The following is a 17,476-nucleotide window of genomic DNA, read 5'->3' on the forward strand; positions in this document are numbered from 1 at the left end:
ATTCCATAGCTATCCAAGTTCATGTCATCTTCCTGCTACACAGCAGCAGTGTCTGAATTTGAACTATAACTATCTCATGGGACTCTGTTTTTGTAAATACTATGTGTCAGGCTAGCTTTACTAGTGAGGTTTTGCTTGGTGCCTCTTTAGGCTGGGAAAATAGCTGAGTCATAAAAGACCTCAGCATTAAGTTTCTTTTTCCTGTTCTGGTTAATTTTAAGTCAGTTTCATTTTCCCATTTCCTCTGTCCTTTCACAAACACAAGAACTTAGAAACAGGAGAGCATCAGCTGGTGCACTCCTCCCTCTACCACCCCTTGTCTCCCTTATATAGTCCTCTGAGTGTCCACCTGATGCTGAACTGTGCTTTTGTGAGCAGCACAGAAGCAGATCACCATCATGAGGTCAGTGCAATCTCTGGTTCTCCTCTGTAATTGATACATGGAGCTGCTCTCTGTGTGGAAGTTTCTTACGTTGTTGTCTGGTTGCTTACAGATTCAACACAGCTGAATTTGCTTGGCTTTTGTTGAGTTTTTCCCTTAGTTCTTTTGTTTCTCTGTGGGCATGTGCAGGCTCCTGCAGCTTCTAAAGCTGCTCACTGGATGGCAGTAATTTCTGAGCTGAGAGAGAGAGGCTTTTTAGGCATGTTAGATCCACTCAGGCTCAAAATTAGACTCAAAGCTAGTACTAATGGGATTGCTGTAGCTGGACTTTGCCCTTGCTTTAGTCAAAGTGAACAAGTCCCTGGTAACTCAGTGTGTGTGTGTGTGTGTGTGTGTGTGTGTGTGTGTGGTCAAAGGAAACATTCCTTTTTCAGTAGGTAGTATGAGAGCTGGGATCAGCACTGCACACTGAAATCAAGTTGCTGGAATCTTCAGGAAATGATTCTAAGCAATAAGCAGGGTTTTGTTTTGATGGGTTTTTTTTTTTTTCATTTCTTATATGAAACCAAGTTTCGTTTTACTACTTGAAATGGTTATAGGAAGCCTAATTTCTAGTTATAGGAAATAGAACAATAGATGCCTAAAGGCAATAGGGATAAAATATGGAATGTCAGTAGTAACCTATAAGGACTCTAGATGGGTACATAGGCATAAACATTTGATGAGGCTCAGGAAACTATGCCCTTAAAATAAGTGCATTTTATGGTAAGTAAATAAAAATCACAGTAAATCTGATTTTCTTAAATGTAACCACCTGTTGAGAGTCTGTCATTGGTACAGCCTCTGAGAGAACAAAGAGGAAATGGTACCTTCCCCACCAAATACCTGTCAGTGAAGGATTGTGGCTTCAATGGCTCAGGGAAGGCAGATGAGAGGGAAAGAAAAAAGACAGTCGTCCCTGCCCTCAGACCCAAGAGTTAGGTCAGAGTTGGGATTTCAATTCCAACTACTCTGGCTTACTCCTTCCTGTATAAGGGGGAGAAGACTGATGTTAGTGGTGAGTATGGCTGACCAGAAAGCCAAGACTTGCCCAGAACTTTAGTGGCTAGCCTGAACAAGAGGCTCTGCTGTGTTTTGTGTTTGGGTATGTCTAGAGTCAACAATCTAAGCAGGTCAGAAGAGGACCCTCTAGACTATGCTGGTGGGGAGTCTACATCATGGCATTCTGTGAGGGCAGAGGCAGCTTGAGCTGCTCTTCTCGGGCATGATAAACATCATAAAATGGAGTAAATAAAGGACCTGGAAAGGTACCTGGTACCTTCTGGGTAGACTTTTCAGGAGGCAAAGTCTCATGAAAAGTTCTTGTTCTATGCACAGATTTTCTCATTAGGGTCTTTCAGTGTCCAGAGATTAAATAGACATTTGTTCAAATTTCTTATAATGTGTCTCACGAATTTGGGTATTGTGCTACTGTCTCTGTATCAGTTACTTTGCTTGGTATACTGTGACAAAATACCTGATGAAAATGACTTCAGGAAGCAAAAGTTTATTTTGGCTCACAGTTTGGGGCTGCGGTTTTGGCAGAGAAGTCAAGAGGGCAACGGCATACGCTGGTCACACTGTGCTCAGTCAGGAAGCAGAGACAGGTGACTGCTGGCCCCCAGCTTGCTTTCTCTTTATGTATTGAGTCTTGGACCTTGGCCCAGTAGGGTGGTACCTTCCACACTTAGGGTGAGTTTTCACTACCCAGTTAAGTCTTTCCAGAAACACCTTCCTAGACATACCCAAAGGTGTGCTTATATGGTAATCACAAATCTCAACAGATTGATAATGAAAATTAACTATCACAGCATCTTTCTTCTTCACGGTTAATCTGAGGAAGGTCAGAAGCAGGTAAGAACCGAGGGCAGGGAAGGCCTTGAAGACATGAGTCAAGCCTCTTTAAGAACTATCTGGCCCATGAAATCTGAGAGCCAAGAGGCAGCCCCTGAGGCCCTAATTCCACCATAGTTTCTCATATTTAAAAAAGACTAAACCAGAATTGGTGGATTTCTGTTTTGTGATTATCTTATCAGCATCCTGACTCTAGGTCAAGTGTGTTCATTATTAATTCTGTAATCTAAAACTCCGGTATGTGAGTAGGTCACCTAGAACTTGAATTTACATTTTTATTTTACTTTATCTTATTGCTGTTGTTGTTGTAGAGACAGATTCTAATTTTGTCACCCTGGCTGGCCTCAGACTCACAGAGATCAGCCTATTCTCCCTCCTGAGTACTGGGATTGAAGGTGTGCACCACCGTACTTTGAAATTTGTTTTTTATCGTAATTGGGGAGCATGTTATCAGGACCAGTCTCTTAGTGACCCACTAGGTACCCTCTACCCTGTAAAGTAGGCACAGAGATAAAGTATTATGGCCTCTGATATTATACTATGCTTGTGCTCTGACTCATAATTGACTTTTGTGTGATTAAAATTCAAATTGCAGGGATTTCTGAAGGATTGAATGAGTACATCTGAAATAAGGCTAAGGGGAGAGGGCCAAGGGATGGGACTAATTTAAAAAGAGCATAGATTTTTTTTTCTTTCATATACACACTGGAATGGGAGCCATGCTGACCTAAAGACACAGTAGTCACCACCAAGTCTCCCACTCCTTCGATGTAAAAAAAATGCCTCTTGCATCAGATGTGTGAAACTGTGCATAGGGACAACACAAAGAGGTGGCATGTGGAAAGAGCAGAAAGGGTATGGACAGAAACAAATTGTGAATGTTTAGTGAGTATTTGAGAAACTAGCAATTGGAATGTATAGCCAGAAAGCAAATACAGCCTAGAGCCCATAGCTCACACTGTACTCTGTGTCCAACATCCACGAAAAGATACTCAAGCTAACATGTGAAATTAGCCATCCCAGAACATACAAGATGTGTAGGTTCTCATCAAAATGACCATGTGTGTTTTCTCCACAGTGAGGTCACCAGGAATTCTCTGGAAAAAATTCTTCCACAGCTGAAGTGCCATTTCACCTGGAACTTATTCAGGGAAGGAAGTATCTCAAGTCATATAGAAGACAGAGTGTGTAACCAGATTGAGCTTTTAAACTCTGAGCACAAAGCAACAATGTACAACTTGTTGGCCTATATAAAACACATAGATGGTGACAACGAGGCCGCCCTGGCCTGCTTAAAGCAAGCTGAAGACTCACTGGGTCCAGAGCAGGATGATCAGGCAGACATCACACGTCTGATCACCTGGGGAAACTATGCTTGGATCTACTACCACATGGAGCTGCTCTCAAAAGCGCAGGTTTATGTCGACAAGGTGAGACATGTGTGTAAGAAGTATGCAAATCCTTACAGCATGGAATGTCCGGAACTTGACTGCGAGGAAGGATGGACACGCCTGAAGTGTGGAAGGAATGAAAGAGCCAAAATGTGTTTCTTAAAGGCTCTAGAAGAGAAGCCTAACGATCCAGAGTCTTCGTCCGGGCTCGCAATCGCCACGTGCCGTGTAGAACAAGCACAGAAGCAGTTCTCTGTGGATGCTCTGAAGCAGGCCATGGAGCTGAATTCTAAGAATGAGTATGTCAAAGTCCTCTTGGCCCTGAAACTGCAGAAGACGGGAGCGGAAGCTGAAGGAGAGCAATTGGTTAAAGATGCCCTGAGAAACGCTGCTGATCAAACAGATGTCCTGCAAAAGGCAGCCCAGTTTTACCAGAAAAAGGGTAACATAGAGAGAGCTAACACATTCCTTATAAGAGCACTGAGATCCACAGAAAACAACACTCCCCTTTACTGCTTGGTCATGTACCGTTACAGGGGAATGCTGGAGCAATTGCAGAAAACAGGACATGCTGAAACCAGTGACAGCAGAGAGAAGATGGAAGAACTGAGAGGATTAATTAAAGAGTACATGCATCAGGCTCTTCAGAGGAAGCGAAGCCCTCTGAACTCCTACTCAGATCTCATCGATTTCCCGGAAGTCGAAAGATGCTATCAGTTCGTCTTCAGCAAGGAGAGCCCCAGTGCTGAGGAACAACAGCTCTACCAGAGCTATTGTGACCTCCAGGACTATCACCGGCAGTCTGAAGGCCTCGCTGCCCTGAAGGCTTTCCTGCAGTCCTGCAGTCTCACAGGAACAACATCCGCTGAGAAGGAAGAGATGAAACAGCAAGCACAGGCTGCAGATGAAAACCCGCAGCGGCAAGATGAGCTGGATTCTTGGCCTCTCTAGGGAATAAATCAGAAGCCCAGTGGACAGACACTCCTTGGTGCTCAGGCAGCCTTTCCTTGACAGCATCCAAGCCTGAGGACAACAGGAAGTGTCCCAGAGTGTGGCACTCAGTTCTGCCTTGTGAGAGAAGTGTGCTGTGGAATGGTGCCTACTGGGTGTGGAGATGTAGGAGCCCTCCTAAGTGTTGCTGAACATGTTTCTTTTGCTTAATTGTGTTAACAAACACTCTTAAAGACTTGCTTCCTTGGAGGTGACTCCCCTGTCCATCTTAGCTGTATAATTTTCCAGTCAACAGGTCTTATCACAAATCACAGATGGAAACAGGACTCCAGGCTCACATGGCACTTTTTGATTACTATTTTTTTTTTTTTTTTTTGCCCTGTGATATATGACAACTGCCAGAAAAAAATTAGTTTTATTTCTTCATTTCCTTTCAGTGTAGCCATCCAAACCTGAAAGATTAGCTTTTGCCTAACCCTAGAATATTCTTTTCTTCCTATTTTTTTTTTTTTTATTTCACCTTGTGTCTGTGTGTATTCCTGACAATGATCCTATGGTAACTGTGTATAACAACCTGGAATGCTGTAATAAATCTAAGTTTGAACTCAGAGTACGGACAATTGTGTGTGTGGTGGTATGGGATAGGGTTCTAAGACAGTAATGTTAAGTCTCAAAGTTTCTTCTGCAAGGACTGGGGGTAACTCCTGAGATCTATACCCCTTTCTGAGGAGAGGGTGACAGTTATTTAAGAAAAAGAGAGGACAAGAAGTTGGCAGGGACATGTTTGGGAGTACTAGGAGTACAGAGAGGGAAGTGATGGAGATAGGCATGATGAAAACATATCATATACATGAATGAAATTTTAAAGAGTTTTTAAAGGTTTTTCTTCTGCTAGGATGATGAAAAATTAAGAACATGTAACATGCTGCCCAAAGCACATCTATTAGAATGTTTATCTCGACACTGAGCCAATCCAGCTATAATCAGTGTATCTAGGAGCTGCCACTCTCCATGCAGTCCACAAATCCAGCTGAAGTCCGTGCACAGTTAGAGGATGATTCTTTGGCCATGCTTTTTGGGACCCAGAGGTACCTGAGCGAATGCCCTCCCATTGGTGTGTGAGGACATTGGTACTAGACTGGCCTAAGGACAAAGTTCATCGGGGTGGCAATGGGCCATTCAAACTTGTCAGCACTTGGCACTGAGAGCTTCATTTCACTCAGCCATCAGAAGCTTCTTCCAATTTCCCATATCTCCTTTGCAGATTGCATTGCTGCTGTTTTCAAACAGGGTTGGCCTGGAATTCGCTGTGTAGCCAAAGCTTGCCTCATGTCCACTGTTTTCTGGCTGCAGCCTTCCTAGTTCTGGGATTTCAGATATGTAGCCCCATGCTCAGCTCTGGAGTATCTTTTTAATTCATTTATGAGTATAATTTATAGCCACAGGTTATACACGAGGAAGAAATAACATAAAAATGAGATTGGTATTTGAATAAATTTATTTCCCTGAGATTTTCTGGAACTAAATTCCAGAAAAAAAATATCTGAAATGAATTTCTAGTTAGTTTAGTAACTGGAAATGTGTTAGAGGCTGTGTAAGTGGTGGGGTTGAGATGACAATATGCAAATCTGTCTCTCTGAACCTAGAACTGTGCAAAAACCCCCATACAAAGCAGCCTTCTGGTAGATACAAAATACATGTATCAAAAACTTGATCCTTCTAGCTATTTTGAGACTTACAAAATTCTATATTTAAAAAGAAATCAGCCAGGTGTGAAAACACACATCTGTACCCCATGGAAGATGGAAAGTTCTAGGCTAGCCCTAGACTGCATGGCTGAACAATACAGCAAGACCCTATATTAAAACATATTAATTACAGAAAGATGCCAATGGAACACATGAAGATGATGGCAATGATACTGAAAATAATTGAAAGAGTATATTTGAGAGTTCTTACTATAAAAAATAAGTACTCAAGGCGATTCATGTTAATGGATGATGCAGTCATTTTATAACTTGTATATATATCAGAACACCGTGTTATATCATATACATATAATTTTAATTGCAAGTCAATCATTTTTTTATTTAAAATGAGAGGCTAGCTTAAGGGACAATAGCATAATGAATAAATTTACCCAGCAGCCAATGTTTCCCTTGTCAAGTAACCCCATCTGTCATCATTTAGTTCATAATTCTAATGAAATGCTATATAAAATGGCATGTGTCACTCAGAAATACAACAGATTGTCAGTCTAAGGTATTATGAGATGGGCAGAGGGAATTTAAAACAACTGTAAGGATGGGAAAATTTAGCCTAATTTTTCCCTAGACTCTGCCCCCTAGCAGTGAGTAGGCAAAAGGCTGTGGACCCCAGTGCACTGGAATATAAAAGACCTCATGCTTTTGCATCAAGACTGCTTCTTGTGAGTGATTTGGGGGGGCCACCTTTCCTGAGTTGGGGCATGAGGGTCCATGGCCTCCACGGGTCTTTCACAACCACAATAAACAAGACATACAGTGTGTATGAAAGGAATTGTGATGTCTCAATTGTTGACAATTGTTACTAGCTCTTAAACTTTTCTCATTGAAAAATATTAGAAACCCCTTAAAAACACCCATGATTTCAGAAGGTAAAACTGCACATCTTAGAGCATAGGGTTCAAATTACTGTTGTCTCTAGTTTATTTCTTAGTATGGCATTTCTGTAGCTGAAGACACAGCAGTAATTGTTGCATCCTCATAACACATATGGGCAGAGGGTAATAAAGGCATAATCTATTAGTTATCTATCAAGATATAGCAAACTATCTCAAATCTGTAGCATATAACACTAGCCGTTTTGTTTGCTTAGCACTGAATTAAAAGGATAGCAAAATTCAGCTTGAGAGTTCTTTTACCAGTTTTTCTGTGAGTCTTTTTTTGTTGTTGTTGTTGTTAAGTTCTCTCTTGCTCTGTCTTTCTTCTTCCCTCCCCGCTTTCCTAATCCCCTAACTGTGTGTGTGCACATGCAAGCTTGCAAACGTGTGTGCGTGCATTTGTGTGTGTGTGTGTGTGGTGTGCTCAATCTATATAATGTTACATGCATGTATATGTTTTTAGAGCTGACCATTTGGTATCTGATAACCAATTGGTGTGCTCTTCCTGGAGAAGGTTATTTCTCCCATGCTCCTAGTTGCCTAGTTGCATAGGGTTGAAGCCTCCTAAGCTTTGTTGATCCCACATTAGCATGCCTACTGGTGTCCTTGTTCAGCTCATCTTCATGTTTAGGCAATTAATGTTGGTGAAACTTTATAAGCATAGTGTCTCGGACATTTCTAGGAGACACAATCTCACACCAAGCTCCCTGTCCCTTTGCCTTTTAAATGTTTTCACCCTTTCTTTTGCAGTGATCCCTGAGCCTCAGGTGCAGGAGTTGTGATACAGAGGTGTATGTTGGGACTTGGCTTGATAACTGAATTTTCATCGATTGTCATTTTCTAAATCAGTCTCTGTTTGTTACAAATATTGTTTTCTGGATGAGGAAGTAAATACTACTCTCATCTGTGGGTATAGGATGATGTTTTAGGGATTATGCTGTCTTAGTGCAGCAGCAGTTGTAGAGTCTCTTCTAAGATTCATGACTTTACTTGTCCTAGATAGTTGGATAGGTTTCCAGAACCAAGCATGACTTCCCTCTTGTTGAGCAAGTCTTATGTTCAATTAGAGAACTATTGGTTACCACCAAGGTATATGTGTCACTATTGCATCCTTAGGACTATTTTAGTGCCATGTTGGTTGTTGCTATGGTTTAAGCATCCTATCTTGGTAGTACTATTGATTGCTTCCCTACTTTGGAAGCTTGCTCGGCACCTTCTGATACCGTGAAAGCTAGACATCAGTTAGCAGGCTTGGATCTGTTGGTCCCTAAATCCAAAGTGCATGGTGTCTTCAGCATGCACTTCCAGGGGGCAACCAAGAGAAGCAGCAATATCCCTATAATGTTCAGGAGTCTTTTACATAGCTTTGACCAACAACTCAAAAGGGTGCTTCTCATGCCTGGTATTGGGATTTTTGTTTGCCTATGGCTCTTGAGGAGAACATTATTAGCCCAAATGGGAAATTTTCATTTAAACTCTATATGTATACATTGACTTAAATGTTCTAAAGGCATTTTAGGTAGATAGTTAATGGTATGATTCCTTATGAAGTTTTCCAATATTCTTCTGGCATTTTATCCTCTCTGACCACCCCCCCCAAACTCTTTAAGATTCAATAGTGTCTATATTCCCAAGGCTTCTTTGCTTTGGCCATCCTAACCCCATGTAGGTTGGTTCTTCTGTGTTCTTATTCCATACAAACATAGAATTTTGATCATAATGTCACACAAATAAATACACTCAAAATTCTGTGATATTAGCAGATTTAATGAATACTATAAGTTAAAATTTAAGAAGACAATACCACACAACTCTTAATAATCTAAGCTGTATCATGTAGCTATTTATGTCATTTTGAGTTTGCACATTCCAAAGAGGCTACCCCTTTACTCTGTCATCCCCAAATATTTTGAAAGTTCTCTTAGCTGTAAATAAATATCTTTGTATTTGAACCACACACGTTCACCACAATTGTCTGAAATCAGAAGCTTGCCATAAGAAGATTCACTGATGATAAGGTTGTGCTCATTGACCAGCAGGTTATGGCTATTGTAGGGCCTGTAGGAATGGAAGTATGGATTGGAATATTGTAGTGGAATCCTGAATTCATCTCCTTTTGAAAGTTCATCCTTGCTCATTTAATTTTCTTTCATGTATTGCTGAAGGCCAGAGATTCATGAAGCATTAAAAAAAAAAAATAAGCCTTCTTTAGTAAAGTGTCCTTTGATCACGGTACCATAGGACTGAGGGTGTAGGTCATTCACTCCAAAGGCAGCTCACAGGTGTCTAGGACAGCAGGAATCAACCATGGTCGATGAGTGCAGCAAAGTGTGATAGGAGAATGGAAGCTCCTATCATAGACACTTAGATCCAAGAAAGAAAAGCAAAGAAACTCCCAGCCAAACCAACAAGATAAAACAAAAACAGGGCTGTATGTAGAAAGGCAGAAGACAGAGAAGGAGTATCTCCAACTTGCTTCATCTGGTAGCTCATATTTAAGATAACAGCCACAAAAGAGTAGTGGAATAATGAACCCTGAGATTACTTAATATGTCACTTGATGACCTGTTCTTCAAAACTCAGGGTTCAAAGCTTTAGTGAGTCTCAGGGCTTTCTCATAGCATCGTAGAGCCTCACTTATATCCCCTCTCAGTCTATTGACAAAACCAAGGAGGCTGATGCTCTCCACAATGTGAACATGCTGGTGAATGCGTCTTTCAACCAGCTTCTGCAAAGCCTCTAGAAGCTTGTTTCTGATATAGGAAGAAGTCACATCTATTTTAAGACCCTTTATATAATGGGTAATAGCTCTGTCTTCTGATCTCTTTTGAAATTGTTGGAAACGGCCATAGCGGAAATGAATGTCTTGCTGGATAGTAACATCAAGGTTCCTCATGCTCAACACTTTCTGAAAGTTGTCCTCTGCCATCCCAAATTGGCCAGTTTCTATGTGCATTTCAGCCAGATTAACATAAGCTGTCTCAAATGTGGGTCTCAGTTCTAAAGTCTTTTGAAAGTGAAACATAGCCAAACGGATCAATTGGTCTGCTCTTTCTCTATTATGACCTCTAGGTTGCATGTTTGTAGCTTTCTTTATTTGGAACAATTGCCTCTTATAGCAAAGACCAGTCTGGTGATGCAAGAAGGCAGAGAAGGGTTTTTCCTGCAAGGCCCTGTGTAGGAGATGGAGAGCTTTCTCCACAAAACCTTCCCTTAGGTAAAATTTGGCCAGATGCCCAAAGAGAGATGTCTGGTAGGATGTGTTGGCCTGAGCTTCTTCAATGTACATGTTTGCTTCATCTGGTTTTCCCAAATTCTGAAGTTTTAGGGCAAGGAGAATTTTAATATATGAATCTTCTGGATTTAGCCTGACAGCCTTCCTGAGGGGTTCCAGAGAAACACTATTGTCATTGAAATCCTGGCGATAGGCTGCAATGGCATAGCCAGTGTTGTATTCAGGGTTTTCAGGCTCCACTTCCAGAGCCTTTGCAAAGCAGGCCATGGCTCGTCTATAATTCTGTCTTCCACACTTCAGCAAGGCCCAGCCTTCCTCACAGTCCATCTCGGCACAGTCCATCCTATAGCGGAAGGGACTTGCAAATTCCTTGCAAGTCTTCTCCACCTTGTCCAGGTAGGTCTGGGCCTCTGCCATGCTGCCCATGTGGTAATGCACCCAGGCACAGTTGCCCCAGGTCACCAGGCTTCTCTTGTCCAGCTGCTCCCCCCTGGATCAAGGCTTCTGCTTCCTTCATGCTCTGCAGGGCTTCCTCATGCTGGCCTTTCAGATGCCTCACATAGGCCAGCAGGTTGTGCATCCCCACTGGCTTCTTGATGTCTAGGAACTCAACCTCCTCTGAGATTCTCATTTCCAAATCAGGTATGTCCACATCTTCTATAACCAACTCCCAAGTAAAGTGACATCTCAGCTGAATCAGGCTTTCTCGAGTGAGATTTCTATGAGATTCTTCACTGTAAAAACAGATCTTAGTTACTGATACCTTTTACACCTATACACTCTGTGTACTAAAAATCAAGCCAGCAATTAAGTCACCAAACACCCTCCCTCCCAATATCTCTTCTGCCAGTATTTACTCCTTCTATGTATTTATCTAATCTCTTATCTTAGGGAGTAATTTTACATAACAATTTGGAAAATCAAGTACTAGTACTTAAGAGTACTAGTACTTGATTACAAAATGTCTAAAATTCAATCAAATAATAATTTCATTGATGTCAGTAGAATTTAACTGTTGTGTTGGTTAGTTTTACACCATCTTGACACAAAAAACTAGACTCATTAAGGAGGTGGGATTGTGGACTGAGAAAATGTTTCCATTAAGATTGGCAAGCGTTGCCAGGTGGTGTTGGCACATTCCTTTAATGCCAGCACTAGGGAAGCGCAGGCAGGTGGATCTCTGTGAGTTTGAGTCCATCCTGGTCTATAGAGTGAGTTCAAGGACAGGCTCCAAAGCAATACAGAGAAACCCTGTCTCAAAAAACAAACAAACACCCAAAACAAACAACTAACTAAACAAACAAACACCCAAACCAAACCAACCAACTAACTAAACAAACAAACAAAGATTGGCAAGTGTGTGTGAGGCATTTCCTTAGTTGGTCATTGATGTGGGAGGGACAACCTATTATGGGTGGTGCCATCCCTGGGTAGATTGTCCAGAGTTGTATAAGCAATCAGACTGAGCAAGCCATGAGGGGGGCAAGCCTGTAAGGAGCATTCCTCCATGGCTTCTTCTTCTGTTACTGCCTCCAAGACACCTATGATACCTACGATACCTAAGGTTCAGAGAATATGGAGGAAAAGTGGTCTGAAACATTGTAGGAGCCAGAGAACCAGGAGGCCTGCTGTGAGAGGGTATCTTCTAGTTTTGACAAAGGATGCTGTTGCCCATGCAAACTCAACAACATGCTTGTGTAAACGTGACTTGCGTAATGATTACATCAGTTGACATGACTACAGAGATGGGAAAAATTTCAAAAGACTACACTTCTAGATGAAGAAATATAGGTAGTCAGTGGCCGATGACGGAAAATGAAACATTTTCTCCTGAAAACAAGCCTCTTGATAGGTTATCCAATCCCACGTGGTCACTAATACTAAATGTACTCAGTAGTGTGTGTGTATCTGTGTGTGTGTGTGTGTGTGTGAGAGAGAGAGAGAGAGAGAGAGAGAGAGAGAGAGGAGTGAGAAAATATGTGTTTATTGGATTTACCCTACACAAGAAAAAATATATTATATGCCATAAATTGACAAATAAAAAACTATGTGCCAGAAGGGTAACATTGCCCTTCATGCTGTTGGTCAGAGGTACTTTAGAGCCCCCCAAGATGATATACAGTGTACTGTCATTATTCTTGATTGTCCACTGTTTCTTGCTGAAGTCACCCAACTTCAGAGAATGTGGGAAAATCAAGTCAGTGCTGACCAGGAGATTTCTTCCTCTCTGACTAGTTCTCACAGTACTGGAAGATACTGTGCAGGCTACTGGGGTGTGGAGGAGTTATCAACAATCTTACTCAGTTGTGAGCCCTGTGAACTGCAATAATGACCAGTATGGCAAGGCATGGTCACTGATACCATAGTGACATGAATGCTATGGAACAAATAACTACTTTCTAATTGGATTTGAGGTCCAGTTCAAAGGAGGAAACACATGCCTAGTACTGCAAGCCTGGTCAAGAACCCATGGTTGGGGAACTTATAGGCCCCAGGGGTGGCCCTCCTAGTAGTATTTTGCCAAATGGACATAATATCAAACTTCCCTCTATTCCTTTATTTTATTTTATGCATAAGATAGTTTTGCGTGCATGGATGTATTCATGTATGTGTACCACATGCTTGCCTGGTGTCCAAGGCAGTCTGAAGAAGGGATCAAATCCTCTGGAACCAGAATTACAGACAGTTGTTAGTTGTCATGTTGGTGTTACAATGCCCCTCTAAATTCATGTCTTTCTACCCATATATTTGTACAACTTTCAGACCTCATCGGAGTACTTCCTTTGTACAGTAGACAGTTATTGACATAACTGGCCAAAGTATGAAGAACAAGTGTCATTGGGGTGTTCAGCCATAACTGTGAGATCTCCATCACTCAGGTAGTATCTCAGAAGAGGGAGTAAAAAGATCAGAGCCAAAGGTTGTAAAGGATTGTGGCAAAATAGTGTGAGTACGACAAGACCATTGCTGTAAAGAACTCAGCTTTGGTCACCCAAACAAGATCTGTACCACATCAGTCTAACCTGGAGTGGGAGTAGGGTTCATGAGCTCTCATTCCTGAAGATTTGAGAGAAGTCAATGGTTTCTGGAGTAGAGTCAATGTTTTTACTTCTTTAAGGGTGTGGCTCTTGATAAACTGACCATGTTCCTATAGATGGCTCCATACCCAGAAGTATATGAATAGCACAAACTGGAGTCCATGAATTATTAGATTAAAAAAATAGGACACAGAGTTGAAGGGGGGAGTTTCTGGGAGGAGACAGAAGAGTTGGGTGAATTTAATCAACATTCTCAAGGAAGTAATAATTTTTTTTTAACAAATATGATTTTAGCACCAGCCTTAACTCTGTAAAATACTCACCTGTTCTGCTTCCTTCAGATTTCATAGGCGCTGTTCCTTTCAGGGAAAAAATTGTGGGGAGGAATCATAGAAGTGATTCCTTACTCAATTCCCTATTTATTTCCAACATGCAAATTCACTTTTATCTCCCACCTCCCACAAAGGCCTCTGAGTTAACTCTGAGAACCAGAAATGGTTTCAGTGAGTGGCGTTCCTAAATGCCTAAGCTGGAGTGGAGAAGGTACTTGAGCCTCCTCCCTACTATATGAATGTGCACAGCCCCAGGATAACATTAACATGGTCGAAGGTCAAATGAAACCTCCACTTTTAGAATCCATTTGTTTGGTGCTAGGGTCAGGTGAATGTACAGCTGAGTGAAGAATAGGTCATCACCCTCTCAACAACTGTAGAAATGCTTTCTCACCACCCAGAGGGAAGCACAATAATTCGGGATCTTTGTGATCAAGAATTTCTGCTCTAGTATTTCTTCTTTCTATAATGTTCTGTCTGTATGAACACTAGGGAGGAAGACTATTTCTTTGATAGTTGAAAAAGTTGTGCCTACATTCTAAAGCAGCTATCATTAGGGAAAGCTTTTCACCCAAAAGCCTCACTTCTGCTCAACACAGCCCATGATGATGAGAACAGACACCTACCCAGGGAAGATATCCACATAGATATGTTACTCTAGAGCTGCTACGATGTTTGTGGATGAATCCCCCATGCTTTCTAAATATGTGGCCCAATCTCAGGTACCTGAGCTCTGGCCCAGTTAATACATTAATGAGAAATAAAGAGACTACCCTTCAAATGACCCCAGGGCAGTTTGCAATGTGAAACATAGCAGGTTTCTGTCCTCTTTGAGCCAGCAGAACTTGAAAAACACCAAGTGAGCCATCACATGGGCTCATCTGTTTCCTGTGAGAAGATGATTGTGTTCCTTTCTTACTTTGGTGCTTACCACTGTACTATTGCTTGCTTTTCTCTTGATTGACTTTGGTCCTGAGATGACTATGTAGCAGAGTGTCATCACAGGCATCCACCCTCTGTAGTCCAAGTGGGAGCTGAGCCCTCTGTTAGCTGAGGACTATATGAGCAGCTGGAGACCTATGGAACACTTTGCATGTGGTAGCTGGGGCTTGTCACAATTGTCAGGCCGACTTCTTTCCCTCAGCTATTTTGATCAGTGAAAAATGCATGAACAGAGAGCTCATCCTACCTCTGTCCCTGTAGCATTGGAGCCAAGGGTATTTTTCTGTGGCCAACACACAGTCTTAAACTAAAACTATTTTTCTTTTCTTTGCAGTCACTAATATGCTATTTCTTCTCAAGCCAAATATAGACATTTGCTGGAGGAGGAATCCTGGTGAGGGGCACATTTTACTGTTAGTTCTCTCTCCCCAACCAACTACAGTCAGATAGGCTCAGAAAACTAGCCAGAATGGTTTTGAGTGATATTTCCTGTGGTTTACTAATTCTAACTAAACCAGAAAAGAAAGGGGTACATTTTTCTAGAATGAGATCATCCAAAGCTGAAGATTCCAAATTTTCAGACCCTGAGTCTGGTGTTTTAGTTGTACACTGGACATCTCAGACATCCAGATATCTCAGATATCCAGATTGCTAAGCCTACCCCAGAGTTTCTGAAGGACCAGTTCTGGGAGTTTGTGTTTCCAGTAAGTGCCCAGCTGATACTGATACTGCTAGCCATATAAGCTTAAATGAGCATAGCTAATATAGTGACAAACAAATTTTAAAGTAACGACACTCATAATTTTACTGAGGTCAGGAAATACTGACCCAGGGGACTAGAGAGATGGTTCAATAATTAATAACACTTACTGCTCTCATTGAGGATCTGGTTCAGTTCCCAGCACCTACATCAGGTGGCTCACAACTGCCTGTTACTCAGTTCCAGGGATTCTGATGCCCTCTGCAGGCATGTCATACACATAAATGTGTGTGTGTGTGTGTGTGTGTGTGTGTGTGCGCGCACACACACACACACACACACAACAAAAACAACAACAACAAATGTTCACCTTTAAAACTAGCTTCTTCTTTCGGCCAGGGTTCAATCAAATCAATCAAATTATCAAATTAAACCCTGCCTCCTCTCCTTTCATCACTGCTCTGAAGCCACCATTCTCATCTGTGAACTTGCCAGTCTTTGCTCTGGCTCAGGTCTCTGTCCTTCCATGGGCAGGCTGTAAGTGTCCCCTTGGGAAATTGTCACTGTGGCAAAAAGTCCTACAAAGTAGCATCTCCTTTGGAATAAAAAAGGCCTTCTTACTTATTTCCTTAAGAGCAATGCTGTCTTTACAAGCAGGCTGCCACAGGTGGGAAACTTGCCTCTGGACCACTTCCCATCCTTTCTCTATCTCCCACAGTGGGAAAGCTGACCCCACTATGTATTTATCTAGATCTCCTTGATGTTTTCACTTGCCTGTGGCTTCAGTCACTTGGTTGCACCACTCAGGAAACTGGGGTGCTAGGAAAGGGCAAGGTCTTGATACTCTTTTGTGAGCTTCCAGAAAGCTGGCCTTTAAATTGATGGTGGATGAGTTGTCCACCAAGGCTCCCAAGAAGCCCCTCCTGAGAGGTACAGTTAAGGGCCATTCCATATCTACTGAATCTCCCTCACCCTGTCCCCAAGGCCTATGGTTATCATGCTATCACTGTTGTTAGCCTCCTACCCAAAACCTTCCCCAGTGGCCAGACTGAGACCTATCAGGGTCATGAACAGGATTACTCTGTCAGGAGGAAGCATACCTAGGAACCAGACATGTAAGACTCTACCTTTTAGAATGTCACCATACACAGAAATCAGTTGAGCAAAGCACAGAAAATCTTTACCTCATGTTGCTGGGAGACAGCTCCTTAGTTCTTTGATTCAGGCCAAGAGGATCTTCCAAATTCATTGGGGTTCTGGAGGTTCTCAAATAAGCAAAGCATTTATATATAGGAGGATTACTAGGCAGTTTTCCACACCCTGCAAGACCTAAGTGAAACTGGCAAGGTTCCACTTAGTGAAAAGGAAACTTAAAGAGGGCTGCCTCTGCTTTGGTAATAAAGACATGTATGATTTAGAAAGCTAACAAGATTTTAGTTAGAATTCATGCTCATATTGGGCTCCATGTAGACTTTGTGTCAGGACATAGCTGATGTTTTACACCCAGTATTGGAGCAAGAAGAGTAGAGGCAAGGATGGATATTTTCATGGAACATACCAGACTGTTTTGTTACTACCACATACACCCAAAGAGGCATTTCAGGGTCCATGTTTTATGCATAACAGAATGCTGGAGAAAATATCTGTAGCAGAATGAGATTACAGATGGTTGGTTTTTCTGTTTTTCTTTTTTTGTTTGTTTGTTTGTTTGTTTTTTGATAAAACAACAAAGTCCATGTAATTTATATCCTCTTGTGGAATTCCTACCCCTGTCCACTTCCATGACCTTATCAGTGGTCCAAACAACCTTATTTGAATTGGCCAGGAGAACCTGAGCTTTGCCCGTTTAGACTACAGACACCACTTTATCAGTTATTCAAACAACCTTATTTGAATTGGCTGGTAAAACATGAGCTTAGTAAGAAGGATGGTGTATAGTAATCAGACTGTGATTTTAGACTGGAGTTTAGA

At 41.8% G+C, this 17,476-nt stretch overlaps 2 protein-coding genes across 2 annotated transcripts; one reads left to right on the forward strand and one right to left on the reverse strand.

Moving 5' to 3' along the window:
• The first annotated feature begins 323 nt into the window (after window positions 1-323).
• On the forward strand, window positions 324-5,227 carry Ifit3 (interferon induced protein with tetratricopeptide repeats 3). The gene is made up of 2 exons (XM_051199931.1): window positions 324-403; window positions 3,354-5,227. Exons 1-2 carry the CDS (start codon window positions 399-401, stop codon window positions 4,615-4,617), a joined length of 1,269 nt encoding a protein of 422 aa, XP_051055888.1. The 5' UTR covers window positions 324-398; the 3' UTR covers window positions 4,618-5,227.
• Window positions 5,228-9,004: 3,777 nt separating this feature from the next.
• Window positions 9,005-16,784, reverse strand: LOC127233394 (interferon-induced protein with tetratricopeptide repeats 1-like). Its single transcript, XM_051199844.1, is given in 3 exon segments — window positions 9,005-10,982; window positions 10,984-11,227; window positions 16,690-16,784. Coding segments are annotated over 3 exon segments (1,461 nt in total). The 5' UTR covers window positions 16,755-16,784; the 3' UTR covers window positions 9,005-9,830.
• Window positions 16,785-17,476: the final 692 nt, after the last annotated feature.

The sequence above is a fragment of the Phodopus roborovskii genome, unplaced genomic scaffold (assembly GCF_943737965.1).
Source record: "Phodopus roborovskii unplaced genomic scaffold, PHOROB, whole genome shotgun sequence".
Taxonomy (NCBI): Eukaryota; Metazoa; Chordata; class Mammalia; order Rodentia; family Cricetidae; genus Phodopus; species Phodopus roborovskii.